This window comes from Megascapheus bottae, chromosome 3 (genome assembly GCF_031878675.1).
Source record: "Megascapheus bottae isolate mThoBot1 chromosome 3, mThoBot2.hap1, whole genome shotgun sequence".
Classification (NCBI taxonomy): Eukaryota; Metazoa; Chordata; class Mammalia; order Rodentia; family Geomyidae; genus Megascapheus; species Megascapheus bottae.
The window spans coordinates 13,955,563-13,980,184 of record NC_143511.1 but is presented as its reverse complement, the minus strand read 5'-3'; the positions used below and the strand labels follow the sequence as shown (position 1 = coordinate 13,980,184).

Below are 24,622 nucleotides of genomic sequence, written 5' to 3'. Positions count from 1 at the left end.
TGAAAATAGTAGACATAACCTAATCTTTAATAAGGGAGACAAAAAATAGAATGGAAGAAAGACAGCTTCTTCAAGTGGTGCTGGCAGAACTGGCTAAGCACCTGCACCTAAACTAAAGTTGGATCCTTCTTTGTCCCCCTGCACCAGGATTAACTCCAAATGGATCAAAGACATGGAGGTAAAAGCAGGTACACTGAAAACTTTACAAGAAAGAATAGGAGATACACTAGGTCTCCTTGGCACAGGTTGAAACTTTCTTAATAAAACACAACAAATCAGAGAAAGTCTGGATAAGTGGGACTGCATTAAACTGCAGAGCTTCTGTATGGCAAAGGTCATAGTTAGCAAATTAACTAGAAAGCCTACAGAGTGAGAGAAGATCTTCACTAGCCATATAACGGACAAAGGCCTCATATCTAAAATATATCAACAGCTCAAAAAATTGAATCACTCCAAAACTAATCTCCAAAGAAGCAACCATCCCATTAAAAGATGGGCCAAAGACTTAAAGAGAGTCTTCTCTGAAGAAGAAATAAGAATAGCCTATAGACCCATGGAGAAATGCTCCACATCTCTGGCCATAAAAGAAATGCAAATCAAAACAACTCTAAGATTCCATCTCATTCCAGTTAGAATGGCCAGGATCAAGAAATCTAATAACAACAGATGCTACAGGGGATGTGGCCCGGAGGGATCACTACTACACTGTTGGTGGGAATGCAAACTTGTTCAACCACGATGGAAAGCAGTACGGCAGTTCTTCAAAAGACTAAACATAGAACTCCCCTATGACCCAGCAATTCCACTCCTTGGCATTTACCCAATCTTCCAGAAACAAGGACATACTAAATCCACTAGCACAACAATGTTTATTGCAGCACTATTTACCATAGCAAAGATATGGAACCAACCCAGATGTCCCTCAGTTTATGAGTGGATCAACAAGATGTGGTATTTGTACACAATACAATTCTATGCTGCTATCAGAAAGAATGACATTGCCCCATTTGTAAGGAAATGGAAAGGCTTAGAAAAATCATATTAAGTGAAGTAAGCCAGACTCAAAGGAACATAGGCTCAATGGTTTCCTTCATTTGTTGTAATCAATAGAAATCTTGGGCTCTTCTAGCAGAGATTTACAATAGAGCAAAACCTAGATACATAAGGCCATATAGAAAGACACTAAATGAAAGGACCTCCAAGATATAGAAACAAAAGCCATATAATGAATGATTGTTGTCCTTAATGTACTATGTTATCTCTCATCTCTTTTGCTGTCCCTTGGTTATCTTATATTGTTACAGTATTTCTCCTGGTTATCTGATATATTGTATATATTCATATTTGGTTATTTGAAGTTGGATAGGGAAGGGGGGAAACAAGATGAGGGGTGGGGGTGGGGGGAGGGAAATGGGGACCAAGACATGCGAAAGTGTATCAATGTATGTGAAGTAATTCACCTTCTATCTGGTGAATATAATGTAACCCTTCTATTAATTACAATAAAAATATATGAAAAAAGAGAAAATAGTAGCTATATCAAACAATACTTGGTAGGTAAAAATTGACTGTGGGAGATGGACCAAATCAGGAAGAGATAAGAGTCATAAAAGGCTTTGGATTCCAGTCTGGGCATTTGGTTGCACAGAGGTGTTATATACACAGATGACACTACACATGAAAATGGCAAGAAGTCTGATGAATGCAGTTTCCACCTGTCAGGTCTAAGAGCCTGTGAATCATTCCCGGGGAAGGCCAACTACAAAGGTGTCAGTATATGTATGCATTTCAAAGCCTATCTGAATGCAAGATGCAAAAGTCAAGCCTTGCTCCTGTGCTTATAAGAGGTCCTAAGACTTTTAGATTTCCCATATACTTTTTAAAATATTTTTATTGTAATTAATAAAAGGGTTACATGGTATTTGCCAGATAGAAGGTGCATTGATTGACATACATTGATACCCTTTCACATGTCTTGGTCCCAAAAACCCTACCCCCCACACCCCCATCTTGGTTTTCCCCCTTCCCTATCCAATTTCAAATAACCAAATACAAATATATCCAATATATCAGATAACAAAGTGAGATACTGTAACAATATGAGATAACCAAGGGACAGCAAAAGAGATGAGAGATAACATAGTACATTAAGGACAACAATCATTCATTATATGGCTTTTGTTTCAATATCCTAGAGGTCCTTTCACTTAGCTTCATACTATATGGCCTTATAATCAAGGTTTTGCTCTATTGCAAATCTCTGCTAAGAGAGCCCAAGGTTTCTACTGATTATGACAAATGAGGGAAACCATTGAGCCTAAGTTCCTTTGAGTCTGGCTTACTTCACTTAATATGGTTTTTTCTAAGTCTTTCCATTTCCTAACAAATGGGGCGATGTTGTTTTTTCTGACAGCAGCATAGAATTCCATTGTGTACAAATATCACATCTTGTTGATCCATTCATCAGCTGAGGGACATCTAGGTTGGTTCCATATCTTTGCTATGGTAAATAGTGCTGCAATGAACATTGTTGTGCTAGTGGATTTAGTATGCCCTAGTTTCTGGATGGTTGGGTAAATGCCAAGTGGTGGAATTGCTGGGTCATAGGGGAGCTCTATGTTTAGCCTTTTGAGGCACTGCCGTACTGCTTTCCATCGTGGTTGAACAAGTTTGCACTCCCACCAACAGTGTAGCTTATGGGTACAGTACTGGCTGAGCCAGTGCAAGGCCTTGGGTTTCATCCCTAGTCACAAATAGATAAAGGCATACGGAAATTTTTGTGATTTGGAATATAAAAATAAGTGACAAAAGAAAAACTGAGAATGACTCTACAAACTACGAAAAATTGAAACTTAGCTACTAAAATGATAATTTGTGAGGGAGGATGAAGTTATATTTTATCATGGCCTTCGGTTTTCTTTTCTTAGCAGTAGTAATCTCAGTATGAACTTCTCAAACACTTTTGAAATCAATTCCAAAAATTACTCGAAAGAAAACCCACATCATTCTGAACATTTATAGATATTTTTATGTGAACAAGATATTATTTGTGTAAAAAATTAGTTACAGAGAAATGTGTACTGCTTTAGATTATGTAAGTAATCTAGAGATGATTTAAAGTATGAAAGGCTGCAAAGGACTTAAAGTTCTATATAATACCAAGGAATGGCTATTTAAATTTTGTCACCCACCAAAATAAGCTCTTTTAAGATATGGATAATTTGTGTTGCCAGTGTGATATATATATATATATATATATATATATTAAGCACCAATTTAGTTGACTAATTAGTCAACTATTGTACTAAAAAGATACCTTTCAATAAAATCAAGCTATGAAAAAAAGAAAAGAGGCCCTAAGAACCAAGCAGAGGACAGCTTTCTATTACAGAACTGACACATTACTGGATAACAAAGAGAGTTTACAATGATAAGTGTAATTTCATAAGTTTTATTTCAAGTAATTAAGATATTCACACTTCCCAAAGAGACAGGATGATAAAAAGAAAAATAGATCTATGTCATAAGGCTTTAAAAATGTCATGCTATCATGATTATTGGGTTAGATGGACCTTTTCACTGTTCTGGCAGAACACCTCAGAGAACAGTTTAAAAGAAGGAAACACCAAGTGCCGTTGGCTCATGCCTATAATTCCAGCGACTTAGGAGGCTGAGATCTGAGACTCTCAGAAGTCAGTCCTGACCAAAAAAAAACTCTGCGAGATTCTTGAAGACAGGACCTGGGCACTGTCCTTGAGCTTTCTTGTGGCTAGCATTCTACCACATGAGCCACAGAACCACTTCTAACCTTTTCTGTGTGGTATTGAGGAATCAAATCCAAGGCTTTGTGCATGCTATGCATGCAGCATTCTACCACTAGACCCCATCTGTGAGACTCTTATCTCTACTAAACTACAAGAGAAGCCAGAAGTGAAGCTGTGGTTCAAGTGATAGAGCACTACTCTTGAGGAAAAGAAGCTCAAGAACAGCACTCAGACCCTGAGTTCAGAAGCCCCAGAACTGGCATTAAAGGCCTGAGGATCAATGGAATAGAAACAAAGACCCAGAAATGAATCCTCAGGTCTATGGCCACCTAATCTTTGGGAGCCAAAAAAATAATTAGATGGAAGAAAAGCAACCTCTTCAACAAATGGTGCTGGCATATTTGGTTAAATACCTGTAGAAAACTTAAGTTGGATCCTTATATGTCACCCTGTCCCAGAATTAATTCCAAATGGATCAAAGACCTTGAGGTGAAAGCAATACCTGGAAAATTTTACAGGAAGGAATTTCCTTCTTGAAGCTGCCCAATATCCAGATTGTCTATAATGCCACAAAGTTGAGAAAACCAATTCCGTATTTCAATAAACTTTTCTTAGGATGGTAAGATTTGCTGGACCAGAGATTCACAGTAGAATGTGGAAAAAGATTTCCCCTAAAGTATGCAAAGTCCTTAAATACAAAGCTTTCAAGCTTTCCTTTCCATTTTCCTAGTCTCCTACTGTGTGTGTATGCACCTGTGTGTGGAGTTTTGTTGTTGTTTTTCTCAAGGCTAATGCTACACCACTGGAACCACAGCGCTACTTTCAGGTTTTTTTCTGTGTGGTTAGAGGTAAAAGTCGAGAGGATTTTCCTGCTTAGGTTGGCTGTGATCCCCAAATCTCAGCCTCCAAAACATAGCCAGGATTACAGGCCTAAAACACCAGTGCTCAGCTTCAAGTCTTTTATCTTTCAAGATCAGAAATTTCTGTTCATCACTTGTCAAGAACTGGCTAGGACAAGCGCCAATGGCTTGTGCCTGTAATCCTATCCACTTAGGAGGTTGAAATCTGAGGACGAAGGTTCAAAACCAGCCTGGGCATGAAAAGTCCCTGAGACTCTTATCTCCAAATAACCACCAGAAAACTGGACGTGGTGCTGTGGCTCAGGTGGTAGAGAGCTTGCCTTGAGCTTGGACAGCGCCCAGGCCCTACAACCAACAACCAAAAGAAAGAAAAAGAAAGAAAGAAAGAAAGGAAGGAAGGAAGGAAGGAAGGAAGGAAGGAAGGAAGGAAGGAAGGAAGGAAGGAAGGAAGGAAAGAGAAAGAAAGAAAGAAAGAAAGAAAGAAAGAAAGAAAGAACGAACGAACGAACTGGCTAGGTCTTTGATGTCTACTTCCATGTTTCCTTAACATTTATAACATCTACTCATTCATTCACTCACTCACTCATTCACTCACTCAGTATAGGCTTATTAGAGAAATTTTCTCAGGATTTAATGAAAGCCATGATTTTGGATCATATTCCCCAGCAGCAGAAAGTGAACTAGGATGTCACTGACAGATAACATAGTGAGAGAGTGTTATGAAACAGGAAAAAAAAACAGAACAGAGCAGAGCAGGTGAAGAAACATAGCAATGGTCATTTCCTAAGTCATTACTGGATAACAAAGAGAATTTACAATGAAAAGTGTAATTTCATAAGTTTTATTTCAAGTAATTAAGACATTCACACTTGCCAAAGAGGATGAGAAAAAGAAAAATAGATCTATGTTATAAGGCTTTAAAAATGTCATGTTATCATGATTATTGGGATCTGTAGGGTGACAATAACACCATACAGGCCATTCTCTTAATGGGAAGAGGCAGGGATTATGCTCCCATTACGAGTCAGTGCTGGACTCTCTGGCCACTGATGGAAGCAAGAGGTATGGAAACTGATGTTAGTGTAGGATGCCTGAACGCTATGAAGTTCTGCCACTCAGTATCAGTAAGGTTTAGTGGCAGCAGTGCTAGAAAAGAACATGTTGTCTCTTTAGTTTCTTCTCTGAGTATTGAAGGAGCTTCCCCCTGATTCTGAAAGGGTCATCATAGAATCTGGGGAAACGCCCTCTCACTAATACCCCTGTAGTTTCCATCTGGACACACATATGTACACAAATATATTCATCCAATTATCCCTCTTTAAACAAAACCCAGGTGCCCATGGCTCATACCTTTAATCTTAGCTACTATGGAGGCTGAGAACTGAGGATCACAGTTTGAATCTAGCCCAGGCAGAAAAGTCTGTAAGACTCCAACTAAACACAAAAGGCCAGAAGTGGAGATGTGGCTCAAGTGGTAGAATGCTGAGTACAAAAGCTCAAGGACATCACCCAAGTCAAGAGTTCAAGTCCCAGGTCTAAAAATCAAACAAAACAAGATAAAACAGAAAATCCAACAGAAGAAGACAATTGGGCTTTGGTCATATTCCCAAAGGACTTTTCATTCATGGAGAACACAGTACAGTACAGGACAGGCAAGGAAGCCTTGCTAATAACAAGCTGAGTGTCAGCAATTCTAATCCACTGGTATAGCTGCCTGGCTATAAAGCAAGGCTGTGGGTTAGTGGACTTTTCTCTGCATGTGTGCAGTACTGGAACTATGTGGGACTTCTCTCTACATGCTCACATGAGCATAGGAACAGAGCCTAGGACTACAGATATCTGTGTGTCTCGTCCTCAGCCACAAGAATGTGTGGAATAAAACCCTGGCTGAAGCTAGAGAGCAAAGAAGGGACACTTGTCCTCAAGGCAGGGTACTTGCTCCTGTATAAATGACAGGACACTCTGTCTGGCCTGAGCTGCTTTTACCCCATTACAGGAGATCAAGTACGAGCACCAAATAGTGCAGTAAGTGATAGTCTTTGGGGTTTAAAAAAAATCATGACCTGAGACTCTTATCTCCAATTAACCTCTAGAAAATGAGAAGTGGGGCTTGGCTCAAGGGTAGGGTGGTAGCCTTGAGCTGAAGAGCTCAGGAACAGCACCCAGGCAGAATTCAAGCCCCATGACCCACAAAAAAAAATCTTGACTGTGGATTAAGATGCACTTTACTCCTACCTCCTACGTTTCCTTGAAAACTCTTCACACAACTACTTAGTTATTCAAACTACAAAAAGAAAGTTATGAGCACTTAAGAGAACAGAGGACTGAACATATAGGGACAGAGTTTGGAAAACCATGTGTAATGAAAGTGGTAAGGTGCAGATAACCTGAGGGCTAAATATCAGAATCTGTGGAAGACAATTGATTCTTGGACATGAGCTAGGTGATAGAACATATCTTTTCAATTTGGTATTAGGACAGAATACTCATACAGGAGACTGCAGCTCCATGTTCCATATGAATGATTTGTGTGGCTAGCTTTTTCACTAAACCTCTGATATTTCTATTTTGTCCTGACAAGGTCTAAGAGACTCCATTCCTTAACACACTGTAAATCAGGCTTGTTGGAGAGAATGGCATAACTTTATGAAATGGGTGTAGTCTACGTCGATAGTTTAGATAGAATTAGAAGCGGGGCCACAATAATGAAAGACAGAAAAAAGTAGAAATGTGTTAGAGTGGGTATAACATAGGAAAAGCATAAGTGAAATGAACTCCAGAATAGGGAAGCAAGAGACTTCTCCTTGTAGTTGTTATTTTTAATGGACTATGTGAATTATTTCTTTACTTTTTTTCTCTTTTTCTTTTTTCTATCCCTTCAGGTTTATTCTCTGTTGATGGTGTATCTAACTTTGATACCTAGTGTATTGTATATACATTTATTCATTTATTTCCATCAGGAAAGGAGAAGGGAAAACAAGATGATGAGACAAGGGAGGAACCAGTAACAGAAGTGATAGACAATATTGGAAATGTACTCTACAACTTGGGAGGAGTGGGAGGAGGAAAAGTGGGAGGAAAACATGGGAAGGGATAACAAGGTTCAAGAAGTAATGTACTAGCTAATTGAAAGGACCTCCAGGATATTGAAACAAAAGCCATATAATGAATGATTGTTGTCCTTTATGTACTATGTTGTCTCTCATCTCCTTTGCTGTCCCTTGGTTATCTCGTATTGGTATAGTATCTCACTTTGTTATCTGATATATTGAATTTATTTGTATTTGGTTATTTGAAATTTGATAGGGAAGGGGGGAAAACCAAGACGGGTGGGGGGTGTGGGGGGGGGGAGGGAAATGGGTACCAAGACCTGTGAAAGGGTATCAATGTATATGAATTAATGCACCTTCTATCTGGCAAATATCATGTAACCCTTTTACTAATTACAATAAAAAAGAAGTAATGTACTCATAATCTCATGAATGTAACTGCAACCTCTCCACACGTCTGATAATAAAATCAAAGAAAAAAAGTACAAAAATATTCCTACAGATGAAAAGTCTGCATTTGTTTTTCAAATGATGTGTGTGGGTGTACCAGGACACACACACACACACACACACACACACACACACATGCATGCACACACGTGCACACGCACACACACATGCATGCACAAGAATGCTTAAAGTTATAATTACAGATTTTTTTTTGCCAGTCCTGGGCTTGGGCTCAGAGCCTGAGCACTGTCCCTGGATTTTCTCAAGGCTAGGGCTCTACCACTTGAGCCACAGCACCACTTCTGGCTTTTTGCTACGTATGTGGTACCAAGGAATCAAACCCGGGTCTTCGTGCATGCTAGGCAAGCGCTCTACCACTAGGCCAAACTCCTGGCCCCATAATTACAAATATTTATCTATCACTTTTATTGTTCTGTAATTTCAGTCATTCCCTATGAGTAAAAGATGAAAGGCTGTTTAAAACTTTACAATTTGTCAGTGACTTTTCAGTTTGCGCATATTAGTAAAAGGGAAGAGCAATCTATAGATATGTCAAAATATAAGCCGAAATTGGAGATAATATACCAGATTTTAAAAGCAGTAGCATACACAGGTTCCCAACAGGAATATCTTGGTCACAGGTGAACTAATAGGAAAACTCCCTTGGGTAAATACACAACATGAAGAAAGAGTAGAAGATGGGAAATGGAGCAGCAGCACAGTTAGGTAGAGAGATTTGCTGCCTGGCTGGTCAGCTGGGCTGTGGGCACACCCTCTTCTGACTGCCCCTCCCCCACCCTCAGAAACCTTCTATGACTTACCCATGCTCTGTGATGCAGGCCTGGGATTATAGTCAAGGCCATCCCCTCTGAGGATTCACTTGCCTCTGGCAGTCATGCGATTCAGATCATGGAGAATATTCTCCATGAGCTTTGGCTCATCCCTCTTAGATCCTGACACTAAGTACACCCTTCTGGGTGTTTTGCTATTATTACTTCTTCTATACATGTGCTACCTTTTGCTGAAACCATCAGTACCAGCAATTCATCGTAAGAGACACATCCCAAGGGTAAGGAAATAGGGGAGAAACCCCTCTGTACTGGTGTTTCCCAAGGGCATCTTGTTAGAAATTAGAGAGAGTTCTATTTCCTGAGTATGATGTACTCATGGGGGAAAGGGGATTGAACAAGGGTTGGAGGGTGAGAACACACCCTCTGAGACAGAGAAGTCTGCTCTGGAGGCTTACAGCCATCCAGTGGTTTCTAACCTTGTGTAAAGTAACGAGTCTGTTTCACAGAGACATCTGACACTGAAAATCAAAGCAGATGAAGCAATATCACCGTTGTCTTTGCTGACAATTGATCTGAGTCCCACCTCCATCTCAGCTGTCCAATCATGCAGCTTTCTTTTGGCCAGGAAGCTCGTGAGAGCAGTACTGATCTCTATGGTCCTCAAAGCTGCTGGGCCTGGACCCCAGGCCCCTAGGGTCTAGTATCCTCTGAGGAAGCATACTTTTGACATATCTATAGCCTGCTTTTCCCTTTTACTAATATGTACAAACCTTGAAGTCTTTCTGCACTCAAAAAAAGTAGCCCACTTCCAAGTTTTCCAGAAATTTAAATTGAAAAAAAATTAATCAATACAAAACAAATTTCTGTTAATCAAATGATTAGTAGATATCTGAGCTCCTATCCTTTGTTTCTCCTCTTCTCAGAGACCAACAATATTGTACAGAAAAAGAAGAGGAGAATTTAGAGGTAAGTTTCCTCTTGCTTGATCTGAGCTTCCAGAACGAACCTTCCTTTTCTTTTCCGGAGATAAGTCTGTGAGATCATCGGTTCCTAGAAACAGATTCTAACAGAATGAGGCTCAGAGGAGAGGCTCAAGAAGACAGGACTGAGATGCTTCTCAAAGTCCCTGCTCTGACATCATGAAGGATCTTGGTGGGTGATGGGGTGGGTGCTGCTCAGAAGGTGGCCAGGTAAGATGTGGACAAAGGAGTAAAGAATGTTTTGAGTCACAATACCTGTGGCCTGATATTGTCCAAAGTGCTTTGCTCCTGAGTCTGTAGTCATGCCTGAGCTTCAGATGCTAGTTTGATAATATATGCAGGTGGTGTGAAACTGAGGCAACATAAATAAGTGAATAATCTTAACATTGCACTTTTGACTTTGTCTATTAATTCTTAGAGTTGTACACTATTATTCAAAGTAGAGTCCCTATCCTAAGAAGTGATACCCTGTAACATCTCTGTGTTCCTGCTTTTGTTGTACATAAACCACATCCTGATTTTACAGGACGGAGACCTCTGAGAAAAGAAGCTGAGGAGGAGAAGCTGCTTTCTGTGGTGTCAAGGTGATTGGTCACTTGTTATCCTGTTCCCTTCTTTACCATATTGTATGCAAAATTGGGATTCAGTACAGCAGCCTAAGTCATGGGAGGGATAAAGTAATGGCTATAGTTATGAGGATAGGCACATGGAATAGATGTAGAATATTGTAAAGAGGGTAGCTAGATTCAAGAGTCCTCACCCCACCTGCTCCAACCCATAGGCATGCCATACGGCAGCAGGCCCTCTATTCCTTGAGGTCCTGGTTACAATTTCGTACATTCTGTTACTTATAGCCTCCTGGACAAGCATCCCAACACTATTCGATTTCGGAAACTGCTATGTCCAGATCCTCTCTGTCAGGTATGCAGCAGGACCGCTGCAGAGGCCAGTCACCTGCTATCTCAAGCATCCATCAAAGTTGCTACCTCATCCGGGTCCCCATTAGTTTCCAAAACTCCTGTGAAAAAGTCATCCACGTCACTGAACACTCCTCTCTCAGAAAACCTAGCAGAAAATGCAATTCCAACCACAACACCCGAGCCTTCTCCAACTCTACCCCCCACAGACTTTCCTAACCAGGTGATCTTCTCACTAGACAATGATCTGCCACCAGAGAATATGTCTCCCTTGGAAACTACATTTCCAGTGGACCCATTACCATCCCAACCACTTGCCCCCACTCCTCCTCCCCTAGAACATCATACTCAGGCAACAGAGCCTATTCTCCAACACGAGTCCACCTGTGAGATACCTGGCAGCCTCTCTGGCTGGTCCACTCATGACCCACTAACCAGAGACACTGGCCCTTCCAGCTTGACAGTGTCAGCGCTGTCCTGCAGGGAGCCAGGTGTGAAGAGCCAGTTAACAGAATGCGAGGCCAGGCAGGAATCCCTGGCCCTCCATTCTTCTGAGGCCTCTTCGGGAGGTGTCACTGCACCCTACCACATCGAGCCTGGTAACCTCTCATTTGTCAGTGTTGATGTTCTAACATTCTTGGAGACCCAGATCAAGAAGAGAGGTGGCTTCTTGATGTGGAAAGAAAGGGAAAGCACAACTGATTCTTGTGCCCAACAAGATAACCTAGAGTGCCGACTGAAAGTGTTGGAGTCTGTTGCTGAGCAGCAGGACCTGGCAGTTTCCCTTCCATTTGGGATCTCCAAAGGCAAGCAAGAGGAGCTGCACAAGTATGTGCAGGCCCCAGGTCTGAATCCCTACGAGGACCATTCTCAGCAAAAGTCTATCCAGCTCTTCTGGGGTCTCCCATCTCTACACAGTGAGTCCCTGAGCTCCACTGTCCCTGCCTTAGGTGACTATTCCTTGAAATTTGTCTTCTTCAATATAATCTCTAGTGTCTTCACAGCCCATGAATCTGCAATCATCCCTAATCCTAAACCTCTCCCACTGCCTAATTTCCAGTTTCAAATCTTGCCTGAGACCTTGTGCCAAGATCTTCCAGTGGCCCAGGCCCAGACCCAGATTCAATCTCTACTCCCAGTCCAGCTACCTTCTCCGGAGTCCCAACTTAGGGCCTGTGGAGTCTGTTTTCATGGACCACAAAGTGAGACACAGATCCTTACGCCCTCTGAAATTCGTCACGTGGAACATAATATACTGCAGAAAAAGCAAGAGAATGTGTGGGGTTTACCCTCTGTGGTCCAGAGATCTCAGGAAGACTTTTGTTCTCCAGCTCCACAACTTCCATTGGCCAGACAATATTCCAAGGCCAATGTTACAGTGTCCATCCTTCCTGGTGATTTCCCCCTCACCAGTGAACTGCGGCAAAAACTAGAGCATCACCTTCGAAAGAGGCTCATCCAGCAGCACTGGGGCCTGCCACGCAGGATCCAAGAGTCTCTGTCACTGATAAGTCCTAGTATAGACATTCCCCAGGGCTCTATGACAGACATTTCCCAGAGCTCTGAGTCTAAGAGCAGTCAGGGACTCTTATGGCTTTCCTCCTTGAAATGTCAGAGCAGTACACATCCAAACTTTGAATCGAGCCAACTTGAAAGCTCCGATAAGAAGAGCTCAGAGATACCCCTGCTAGAGGAGGAAGTGGGGAAGAAAGAGGGACACAGTCCACAGACTGACCCCAAAGACCAACTGTCCAGTGTCTCAGAGGGCACTCCACATAATAGTTCAGGGTCTCAGTCTGAGTCAACTTCAGAAAGTTCCACATGGATTGTGTCAGGAAATGATTTAAGTACCTCACAGGTGAGTCTGCATCAGAAACAACAACAACTCAAGGATGCTCTGGAAGTTCACTGGAGCAAGAAATTTGCCAAAATTAGCGAAGGTCAGGTGCCTAGTACTGAGCACGCTTTATGTCATTCCAACAGCATGCAATTGCCCTTGTGTGAAAAATCCCCTAGCCAAATGAAACTGAGAGATTTGGAACCACTGGTGGGGAAGGACAGCAGTCTGGACACACCCCATAATAGTTCCTTCCCTGAGTCCAGCAAGTCAAATATTGTGACAGATAGAATTAAATTTTTTCAAATGAAAACAATGCAATGCCATCCCCAGAATTCCCAGGAATCCATAGAAACAATTTATGTAAAGGAAGGTCCATCCCAGGTCTATTCCAACTCTAAACTTTCCTCCTCATCCACCTCCATTTCCGGGATGGATTCTAAACTTGGGGTCTCCCAGCCCCTTGGACAAAATTCTTTTGCTAATAGCCAAAAGAAGGTGGGAACAACAAATTCAGCCTCACCTGTGAGCAAGAAAGGACAGGAGTTTCCGAGGCAATCACCTCCTAATACCAACAATGAGTACATTGAGAATCTCCATAGAATGAAGGATGGCAGATGGCCTTTTCTGCGTCCGACATTTGGTGACTTAGAAAAAGCCAGTCTGACACAGTCCACAGAAGACAATATATGCAATCCGAATATGTTCCCAAGGACAGCAGTGGTTGCACCTGATCCAGATGATAAGAAACCAATTATTAGACAAAGCATACAAAAAACTGATGAAAAAGAGGTACATTCAAAGAAAAATTCCCTATACAATACCTCTAGGGAGACACTCAAGACCAGTGAATTCTGTGATGATCTATCACAAGCTAGAACCGCCATGACCAACGACAGTAAAGCCTCCCTAGTGACACATATTAATCAAAGCAAAGAACAAAATACCCTTCCCACTAAAAAGACCCCAATGGACACATTGGTTCCCCAATATCCTACGTTAGCAGACTTAAAAATCGGACTTTTCAATGAGTTGAAACTGAAACTGGAGAGTAGAAAGACAGAAAAGGATCTTCAGGATGACCTGCCTCTGGAGTCAGATAACTTGAAAAACATGACTCCAGTTACTTTTAACTCTGATGTCTCCAGTGGGGACATGGCAGCTTCCCTTGTGCTACATGCACAACTGGACAAGACAAAGATCAGCAGGGAGCAGGGACAGAAGCCCTGCACCACTAGTGACCTCCACAAGAGCCAAGGCAAGAATCTGCCACAAGATAACAAGGGTATGAGCCCTGTAACACCCAAATCAAGGGATCTTGGTAGAGGAGATGCAGGGCTCCCTGCATCCCCACCCAGAAAGAGGACCCGCCGTCCTCAAGAGAAAACAGTAAGGGAGACGTCTGGGAGGACATCCCAACTACTGTCACAGAAGGCACAGCCCCCTCCTGAAAACCACTTCAGAAACCACGTGAAACAATTTTTTCAGTGGCTTAGTGCAGGTAAAAATGTCAAAGCACAAGTAAATTCCCTGGGAAAGGGCAGTTCTCCATCATTTCTGCAGGCCAGAAGCCTAAGTAAAGGGAGAGCTGCTATTCCGGCCAACACTGAACATCAGAAAGTACCCAGAGACACTGGGAAAATCCCAGTAGCCAAACGAGGGCAGCGGCTTGGAGTAGATACCACGTGCCCCCAGGAATCCCTTCTGTCTCCCATGAAGTCTGGGAGACTTCAGCAGAAGGCAGACCTAAAGACCCAGACAGATCGAGATCGCATCCAGGGCCAGCAACTCAACAAGAAAGCTTCCTACTCTAAAATGACATGTGTGAAGTCCCGCATGCAAGGAGTTGCTAGTCCTGGACAGAGTTACCTTGAAAATAAGAAGCAGGGCACCGGCTGGCACAGAGAGCCAATGAATACTGTGCTATCTTCTGACCACAGCCAAGTCACAAAGGGAGCCAGCTCTCCACAGCAGACCCACCTGCAGACCTCAAGCACACCAGGTGCCTCTGGCTGCCCCTTCCATTCCTAATGGCAATGTGTTGGGAGTGGTTCCCCACTGAAAGGGAAACTTTTCCTCCATCCTCAGGGACAAAAGTTTCCTTCCTCAAAATAATTCCTTTCCCCCCAATAAACCTTCATTACATTACCTTGTTGTCCTCTCCAATAAATGTCCTTATAGCAGTTCTGTCATTTGCATACTGTTTTGTGGGTATGGGTTTGGGGTTTATCCCCAGCTAGTGTTTAGGGAAAACGAAAATTAGGTTGTTTCTTTCTGATTGCCCCTATTGTCTCTGAGGAATAGATGGTCCCACTACAGATTCAAGAGAAGTAGATTTTCTACCTCCTAGCTTAACATATTGCCAATTGAATGTCATACTACAATTCCTATTTCCGCCTCCATTAATGGTTCCTTATCTAGAAATGGTAGAGAAATCTTTCTCTACAACTGAGGACCAAAAGTAGATAAATTTTTCAGAACACACTAGTTTACTCATTTCTAATACAAGTGGGCAGTAACTTATTCCACATATATAAAGACCCTGTTGTGGGAGTGTTAAACAGCGTTGCTTTAGGTCATAGAAAAAGAGTAATAGAAAGGTGATATGTGAAAAGATATAAAGGGAGTAAAAACAATCACAGTAACAAAAACTTAGGTACTGTCTGGACATTCTTCCCTAGATAAGTATGATCTTATCAGTCCTACTTCAAGCTTGATGAGGATACTGGAGGGCTTAATGAATGATCTCTTAATGGTAGACTGTACTATGTATGAGGCTCTCTGGGCACTGAACATCTATAGGTAAATCATCAGACATGAAATACCTGCCTTTAGGGAAGGTAACATTAATGGCTTCCATCCATACTTAGGACAACAAGATGTACATTTAGTGGGTAGAAGTTCATCTATCAGGATAAAGTTGCCATCCTTGATCTGGGCTTAGTGGAGCTAGGTCATCTGCATGATCCAAAAAAATGAGTCAGATTTTAGAGAACTTATGAACTTGTACAGAACACTTTTATTCTTCAAAACAGTGCACATATTCATGCCAAAAGAAGCTGCAACATCTTATATAGATTTAGACTCAAAACTAGACGGAACTTCCTCCTATGAACTTAACACTTTTTCCAAGAAAAAATGTGCCTTCTTGGCATCAAAATAAATTCTTTCAAAGTCTACAAGGGTCCAGCATTCCTAAGAATACCAAAATCCAATGATACTCTGTTGTTTGCATAATGCCTATTATTTTCACATAGTCTATACATCTCACAAGGGAACCTCTGGCCAGCACAGGTCCAACCTCAAGAGCCCCTTCCCAGAGTGCTCCTATAGCTGTGCAGCACCCTGGCTTCTCCCTGTAAACATCATGTCCACACACTTCTGTATCTCCCCTCCACTCTAGCCATCTGCCTTCCTCAGGCTGGCAGCTTGGGTTTAGCTCTATTTCTGTTTGGCCAAAATGTGACATGTTGGCTTCACTCTTCTTGTTATTTATGATTTCCAGGAAAAGAAATGGGGAGAAGTGTTGTGTTACGTATGCCACAGTATTCAAAACACACTGAAAGTGCTTTGTTAAATGGTAACCCCTTTGCACAACTATGTAAAGGTAATCTAAACATAACTGACAAATCCTGGATTTCATTCTCACAAGGCTAGTTCTCTGTCCCACCCTGAGCCCTGCCTGACACTTCCACCAGCCCCTTGATGAGTCTACAAGGGTCCAAAATTCCTAAGAATCCCAAAATTCAATGATATTCTCAGTTATTTGCATAAAATAGCCTAGTATTTTCACATAGCCTCTACATCTCACAAGGGAACCTCTGGCCAGAACAGGTTCTACAGCAAGGGCTCCTTGGTAGCCACCCAGACAATAATACCAGTCCACTTGCCAAGGACTGCAACACTACCTCCACCCAACTGCCCCTTTCATTTCCCTACTTTCCAGCACTGGTTCCCATCCTTGTAACCCAAAGCACAGGACTGTGATTGACATGACACATCAAGGAAGACAGTTTTATGTCTGTATTCCCCTACCCCGCTTCTAGATACCTGAGTACCACACCTCCTTGGAGCTGGGATCTGTGTGGCTCTGACAGTTGACAGTGTTAGAGAAGATGCCTAGCGTGTCTGCCTCCATTTAAGCACACCTCTCCATTTAAAAAACAATTTAAGCATACCAGATTTTTTTTTCTTTTGGTCAGTCATAGAGCTTGAACTCTGGGCCTGGGTGCTCTCCCTGAGCTCTTCAGCTCAAGGCTAGCATATTACCACTTCAGCAAGTGTCACGTCTGGTTTTCTGGTGGTTAATTAGAGATAAGAATCTCATGGACTTGCATGCCCAGTCTAGCTTTGAACCATAATCTCAGATCTCAGCCTGGGCTTGAGTTCAGGGCTTGAGTACTGTCCTTGAACTTTCTCAAGGCTAGCACTCTACCACTTGAGCCTCAGCACCACTTTCAGCTTTTTTCTATGTATGTGGTACCGAGGAGTTGAGCCCGGGTCTTTGTGCATGCTAGGCAAGCACTCTACCACTAGGCCAAACTGGGATTGGAAGCATGGCTCAACTCAGTAGACAATGCTATGCTAGACCCTGCTATCTGCCTTAAAACTTCCTAGATTTTTGCTCACCCGTGAACAAAACAATGGTTGGAGAACAGCAGCCTTGGCCCTGTGAATGAGGCACTGGACTGCACACAGGAAGAAGCGGTGAGCTTCTGTTGAAAATTAGTTTTCAGTGTGACTCCATAGGTGTCCCTTTTTGCTCAGATTCAATCTAGAGAGAGTTGGTTGCCCAATTCACTCCAAAGCTAAGGGGAAAACTGGTTCATTTCTTTGGTGCATCTGTTGAGATTAAGAGGTTTGATCGCCAGCCGTGTTACAACAAACATACCCAAAAAGGATTGCCAGCCATGCCCAGGGGACTGGCAGTCCAGGCCCTTAGGAGTTGCCAGCCTGGCAGCCTTGTATCCTAGAGCAGGCTATGGGGACAGGTGCTGTGGGGACCCACTATGAAGTCTGGGGAATGCAGAAGGCTCTGACTCAGAAGCAACACCAGCTAAGTGGCCTGAAGGTAAGAGCTCAGAAGCTGAACCCCTTCTCTAGTCAGCATTGGCTCTAAGGACATCCATTTCCAGGATCCCATTCACTGCTACACACAAACACACACACACACACACACACACACACACACACACACACACACACCACTGCAAGCCACCAATGCTGCTGACTACAAGTGGTTTGGGCACCATAGCCCTGGCTCCTGAGAAGAAACACACTCCTTCCTAATGACTAACCATGAACACAGCCAGGCTATGCCCTAAGGGTGAAGGAAATAGGAAAGAAAGACCCAACCCCATCACTCACACTGACATAAAGCACATAAAACACCACTCAGCCTTTGTTTCTCCTCTGCATCCCTCCAGGGCTGTAACAGCCACATCACAGATCATATAAGGCTTCCTACCCATTAGTGAGATCATAGACAATGCTGCTCACCCAAATGGGCCAGCAGGTGGCCATGTCCTGAAGAGGAACTAGGATCCACAGGAAGCCAACTTGCTTCCACTGCTTCCACTCTTCTAACTCTATTGGCTCCATGAACTTGTGCTGTTGAATTGAATAGCAGGAGAACATTCCCATTAACAGCTAGTTGCAGGACAGAACCTAATGGAGCACGGCCTCGCCAAGATTTTGGATTCCAAGCCATCAACTGTCATAGTTGGATACTCCTGCACTGAGGCACCCCACAGACTAGTCTGCTGGGGTAACAGCAAAACACCACAATAAAGACCCTATGGTGAGAGAAGATGGCAGAAAACTAATAGGGGACCAACAGAGCTCTCTCCAAAGCAGCAGTGTTTCAGGGTCCCACCAAATTATCTGAGTCTAGAGAATCACACCAAAGAAGAAAATTATCTGCTTGGTTCATTTATAACATCCATTCCCAACAACGGTGGTTCCTTTTTCTGACTCCTGGCTAGCATTTGAGTGTTTTTGTAATTGTAGTACTTCTCACTGGAGTAAGAGGGATTCTTAATATAGTTCCCTCATGGCTAAGGATGTCAGACATTTGTCATACATTCACTGAACATTTGTGTTTCATCATTTGAAGAGTGGCTGTGCAATTCATTTATACACTTTTCTCATCTAATTTTTTGGATTATTCATATACTCTAGATATTAACCCTCTGTTGGATGAGTTCTGAAAACATTTTAGAGACAGTTTATGGAATTGTATTCTAAAGATGCTCTAGATCCCTGGGGAGAGGGAAAATCTTTAAGACAGAGCTCACTGAGCAGCAGGTAGATGATCATAGTAGTATAGCCAGGCTCCCGGGAAAGCTGCCCACATCAGCACGTCTGGGCTGCCACAGCTGCTCCACTTCAAAGAACTCTGTCTACTGTCTCACTGTCCATAAGCTTTGCTTCTTCTTGCTTGCCCGCTTTTCTCTGGCCCACAAAAGCTTCATGAAACTTGAATGCTAATAGTGCCTGTAGCCAACCTTCGCAGCCTACCACAGAAATCACAGTTATAAAATAAAAATGGCAAATTAGAGCTCAACAAAATAAAATATTTTCACTTATCAAAAAACATCATTTTACTACAAGACAGAATAGGAGAGGCCCTGAAACTCACAGGTACAGGCAGGAACTTCCTCAACAGAGTCTTAGGGGCACAACAGCCTGGAGAGAGACTCGACAAATGGGGCTACTTAAAAATAAAGAATTTCTGCACAGCTAAAGATATAATTACTAAAATAGAATGACAGCCAACCATTTGGGGAAAGATAATTACCAGCAATACATTAGACAAAGGCTTAATATCCCATATATACAGGGAACTCAGAAAACGAATCCCCCCCCAAAACCTAACAAACCAATCACTAAATGTTCAGACAACAATAAGGAACACTATTGCACTGCTGGTGGGATTGTAAACTAGTACAACTACTCTGGAAAGCAGTCTGAAGGTTCCTCAAAAAACGAAACACAGACCTCCCCTACAACCCAACCATACCACTCTTGGGCATCCACCCTGAGCAACATGGATCAGGATATAAGGATACCTGTACATCCAAGTTCATTGCAGGACTGCTTACAATAGCCAAGATATGGAAACAACCCAGACGCCCTACTACAGGTGAATGAATTTTAAAATGTGGTAAATATATATATTGGAATTCTAAATAGCCACCTCCAAAAGATAAAATAATGGCATTCCCTGAAAAGTTGATGAAACTAGAGCTAATCACATTGAGTGGGATAAGCCAAGACCAAAGAGACAAAAGTCACATGGTCTCCCTGATATGTGGGTATTAGATCTAAAACTTGACAAGACAAACTAAACAGGACTTAAGAGGCCCATGAAACCAAAGGAAAACAGTCTTAGGAGAAAAGTACCAAAGTGTAAGACACAAGCACCTCTTCATAGGTACACAAAATAATATACAGAATCTAAAGAACCCCCCAAGGATAAGTAAATAAAGGACCCCTGCCTAATCTGTCTTATCATTATTAGATGACTATTTAAGGGTGTTTCATATATGGAGTATATACAAGCACACCTAAAGGATGATGGGAGGAAGGCACAGAATCAGTGGACAGCAGGTGACAGCAGCAGCTGGACCCATCAGACACCAGACATTGATGAAACTGAACTAAGCAATACAAGGGCAGTGATGGGGGCGGAGGGGAGAGAAAGAACAAGAGAGTGAGAGAGCAAGAGAGCGAGAGAGCAAGAGAGCGAGACCCACGCAAAGGGAAGAAATGTATATAACACCTGACCTGGAAGAAACGGTGTTATTGTCAATGTTCAGAGTTAAACTTTTTTTCTTTGTAAGACCAGAAGTATTTGTATACTTCAATATTTATAAATTTGTAGACTAGAATGATGATGCTAAGTATTATGAAAGTAAAATAATGATAGCGACTTTAGGTACTTGTAACTATGCCACAGTAGTGTGAGATATGTGTAACTACTTAATCTCAATAAAGAAATTTTTAGAGAAAAAATCAAAATGAAGCAAAACAAAATCACCGTTATCTGGCCACTGGTAGCTCATGCCTGTAATCCTACTCAGCAGGCTGATATCTGAAGATTACAGTTCAAAGTTAGACCAGGCAGGGAAGTCCAGAAGACTCATCTCTAATTAGCTACTAGAAAACTGGAAGTGGTGCTGTGGCTAAGAGTGGTAGAGCACTAGCCTTGAGCTGATGAGCTCAGAGACAGTACCCAGACCCACAGTTCAAACCACATGACTAACATAAACAAAAACAAATAAAAAACATCATTAGGTCAGGTGTCACTGTCTCATGCCTGTAATCCTAGTTAGTACAAAGACTTTGAATTCAAAGTAAGCCTGGGCTATAAGCTAGGTGGTAACACCTACCCCAATAATTCAAGAACACAATTGAGGATGTCATGCCAAGAGAAAGAGCCACATTGCTGTATGATTCTCCCCACAAGTCGCAGAGACAGGAAGTAGATCAGTGGCTGCCACCAGCTGAGAAGAAAGGGACTGATGAATGCTTTCCTGGTAAATCATGTCAATCACACAACAGTGGCAATCTTCTGAATAGACCCAACACTACCAAAGCATACATACTAAAACCATCCATTTCATGGAACATAAATTACATTTCAATAGCAACACTCAAGAACATGAAAGGCAAGCCACACAGACTGGCTGGCCGTGTTGCCAAGACATATTTCTTCCTGAAGGACCTGTCTCTACAAGGAAGCGAGCAGAAAAATCAGCAACAACAAAGCCAATACTCCAATAAAACTAAGCAGAACACTTAGAACAGACAATTCCCTTAAGAAATGAGACTGAAAGAAAATGCCTTTTACATAAGATACCTACACACTGGCCAGGAAGCCTTCCACCCACTGACAATCTGGTGAGGTCACCGGCAGGAGAGCTCCTTTGGCTTATCTGAGCTGCACAAACTCCGTGGGGGCTGAGTACGCAGCTGCGGAGGCGCAAGCTGAACCTTAGGAAAGTGGGGCATGGGATCAGTGGAGACGGAAAAGCACGAAGCCAGGAGCTCTGGGCCCTGCACTCGGCTCCACTGCCAGGCCTTGGCAAGCTCCAGTCCACTGGCCGCCTGGGTGCTCCCCTGCAGGGTGGTGCGATGGCAACTGCAGGATGCTCCTTGGCATTCTGCCTGGGGCGGCCAAGGTTCCTCCACACCCAGAAAATCCCCTAGGGGCGCTGTGGCTGCAAGCAGCAGAGCGCTAGCCTTGTGCAGAAAGACAGCACCAGGCACTGAGTTCAGGCCCCACAACCCACGGAAAAATATTGTGTGTGGGGGGGCAGTAGGAAATTAGCTAATATAAAGAATATAAAGTTAAACATAGACAGTATGATCATTGTCAAAAAAGGGACAATTTTAGGCATGTGCTTGAAGGACAATAAGGAATATTAATTTGTGTTACTAGTGATAACGTTCTAGTGTTCGGCATCTGAACAGGAATAGGGATAAAGGATCTGGATATCGTATGAAGAAATAAAAAGCTTTCTTTCCTGTCCATTCACATGCATAATCAGATAGTACCCTGTCCCACTGGTCTTCCCCAGGGCCTACCCATTATCTGCATTCTCTCTGCAGCCTTAAGATTGACACACTGTACAGCCAATGGCATAACTCTTGGCAAAGAGATGGAAGCATGGAATGAGATCATCACACTGGACTTTGTTTAGGTTTTACTTTGATGCTGAGAATGCACAAATTTTTCTAAAGGACCCCAAGCTCCCAGTAGGAAACTCTAGTTGTGAGTCTCTGTACAAGAAGTTATATTCCATGCACAATGAAAGCATTCTGTACGAGTTCATAATGAGCCCTCCAAAATCTGTGACCCTAGTTACATGTCTACTAGGACTCGTTTTTGGATCATCTGTTACAGATGACCCGAAAGAGATCAACGCTAGCTTCACCAAACCCCTGCAAATGAAGAATGACAGCTTCATCCTGATAAGTGAAGTGTACATACTAAACAAAGGTAGATGTTGCATGTTGTCCTCAAGCATGGATGGAAGATAAGAATTTCATACCTGATTACTTCCCTGTGGACATTAGGTGTGCTCCAATAGCTTCCTATATAGTACAGTGCAGCCATTATGAGATCAGTAAGCCCTCTGAAGAAGGATCATACTGGTCTAGGGAAAAATGGGGTAATAAGAGAAACTTTTGTTAAATTGGGTTTTCTCCTCTCTTCATGAGTTCTTTGTCACTCTTAAAGACATTTTTCACACTTTCACCTTTACTTTATCCTGTGTGGCATTCTGAGACCTAACAGCTTGTGTTTTTCTTTTTCTCTAAGCAATATTATCAGTCCAAGCACAGTGAAGAAATATCCAGGGAGGAAAACCACATCTCTTGGAAATAGAGAAATCTCTATGGCAAGACTAAATAATGCTCTTAAGAGTTAACATCACTCAGGGCCACACTTCACACTTCTTGAACAAACAGCTAATTATTAGCATGGGTCCCTTGAAGCCCTTGCTTTGTCCCCTAATTGAAGAAGCAGAAGCTGTTTTCCTGGAGGGGCATGAAAATCTAGTCATGTCTTTCCAGACACCACCAACATTGTAGGCTCACAGAAATCAGTGAAAGGCTCTTGGGCACCAGAGGGGCACCAAGGCTATGAAAGCTGGGTAATGGGTTGGAGCAGGAGATGGAGTTAGTCAGGAATCAGGTTTTCAGTAAATAAGTTCTTTGCATCTGGAAGGCTGTGATATACTGGGAGTGTTATCATTTCTCTGGAGAGAGTTTACTAATACAAAAATATTTCTAGAATTATAGTTGGCAATTGAGTTAGACCTACACTACCCAATGTGTGAATCACTAGTCCTGGGTAACTATTTCAAACTAAGTTCACATCCCTCAAAATTTAAATCCAGTTCCTCAGTCACACTAGCCAGATTTCCTGTGCCCAATGTGCCACATGTGGCTAACTGCCATACTGGATTCTGAATAGGAAAGGCTAGCACTCTACCACTAGGCCAAACTCCCGGCCCGGCCTCTTTGCTTTTTAAACCCTCTCCTTTGTCTCCTGGCCTCGAGGGGCTCCACTTTCAGACGGGCTTGGGGCTACTCCTCTGGGGCTGCGCGGAGTCCCTGGCCTCCCTTTCCCCCACTCCTTTCCCCTGGCTTCCCCAGGCTGCCCCGCCCCGTCCAGGGTCCAGGGCTGCCCTCCAAAGCTGCCCAGTCAGGGGTGGGCCAAACCTCCAGGGCTCCCACCTTTGGTTCCAGTGCTCGCCCCCGCCAGGGAAACTCCTGTAAAGACGTTCCCTAGGGTAATCGGTTATTTCTGGCCGTTCCCCCCCCCCACCCTCAGCCCCCAGTCTCTCAGGGCGCAAGCCCGAATCCTGAGCCAGGTGGGCGGGGCGGGGCGGGGCCCTTGGCCCCTGGTCCTGAGCGGGTCCCAGACCACCCTCTTGGTTCTGGACCAAGCAGCCTGTCGGCCTGGCCCCCAAGGGTATGACCTCTGATTCGAGTCCCTGCCCCCTCCAGACCTGGATCAGCCAGAAGCTACTCCAAAGTTCCTCTGTAAAATGTATCATCAGGGATTTCTGGCTAAAGCAGTTCCGAGCTCTGGAAGCCTGAACCTGAGTTGAGTGATGGGGGAGAAGAGAGCAGGAGACGATGCTGGCAGTGCACAGAGGCCCGCCTGAGATCAGCCTGACTTCTTGCCCTGGGCTGCCAGGAAACCTGGTCTACATCCTGGCCCCTTGGTCAGGACTTCAGGACACCTGTCAGGCCCTCCTTCAGCCACCCAAATCAAGTTACCAGGAGGCCGTGTCCTGCCCTGATATCACAGCTGACCCTTCGTCTCTCATTCTGGCTTCCCTGAGACTTCATTGAGCCCACAGCCCCTTGCTGGCCCTGGACTTCCCAGGGACCTGAGATGGTTCTCTGCCCCTTGCTCCAGTGGCCTGGAAACCCTGTCTAGGCCCTGGCCCACAG

General features: G+C 43.2%; 1 protein-coding gene and 1 long non-coding RNA gene across 3 annotated transcripts in view; one reads left to right on the top strand and one right to left on the bottom strand.

Annotated features, from left to right (window-relative positions):
* LOC150064995 (uncharacterized) overlaps nt 1-23,969 on the bottom strand; it is a 62,224-nt gene extending 38,255 nt beyond the window's left edge. Inside the window, exon 1 of one of the 2 annotated variants that reach the window (XR_016534890.1) lies at nt 23,897-23,969. This is a non-coding gene — a long non-coding RNA (uncharacterized LOC150064995). Of the gene's footprint in view, nt 1-22,707; nt 22,736-23,896 lie in introns of those variants that run through there. The other variant, XR_016534889.1, reaches the window with a different exon arrangement.
* On the top strand, nt 9,010-14,832 carry LOC150064996 (spermatogenesis-associated protein 31D3-like). The gene is made up of 4 exons (XM_090329572.1): nt 9,010-9,193; nt 9,839-9,881; nt 10,422-10,479; nt 10,750-14,832. The coding sequence occupies exons 1-4, from the start codon at nt 9,020-9,022 to the stop codon at nt 14,678-14,680; spliced, it is 4,206 nt and encodes a 1,401-aa protein (XP_090185698.1). The 5' UTR covers nt 9,010-9,019; the 3' UTR covers nt 14,681-14,832.
* Nucleotides 23,970-24,622: the final 653 nt, after the last annotated feature.

What these genes read in the sequence shown, in the direction of transcription:
- LOC150064996 (XM_090329572.1), top strand. Translation starts at nt 9,020, where the DNA reads ATGCGATTCAGATCATGGAGAATATTCTCCATGAGCTTTGGCTCATCC. An exon ending in AAGAAGAGGAGAATTTAGAG is followed by an intron (nt 9,882 to 10,421) that starts GTAAGTTTCCTC and finishes CTGATTTTACAG; the next exon opens with GACGGAGACCTCTGAGAAAA. An exon ending in CTGCTTTCTGTGGTGTCAAG is followed by an intron (nt 10,480 to 10,749) that starts GTGATTGGTCAC and finishes TGTTACTTATAG; the next exon opens with CCTCCTGGACAAGCATCCCA.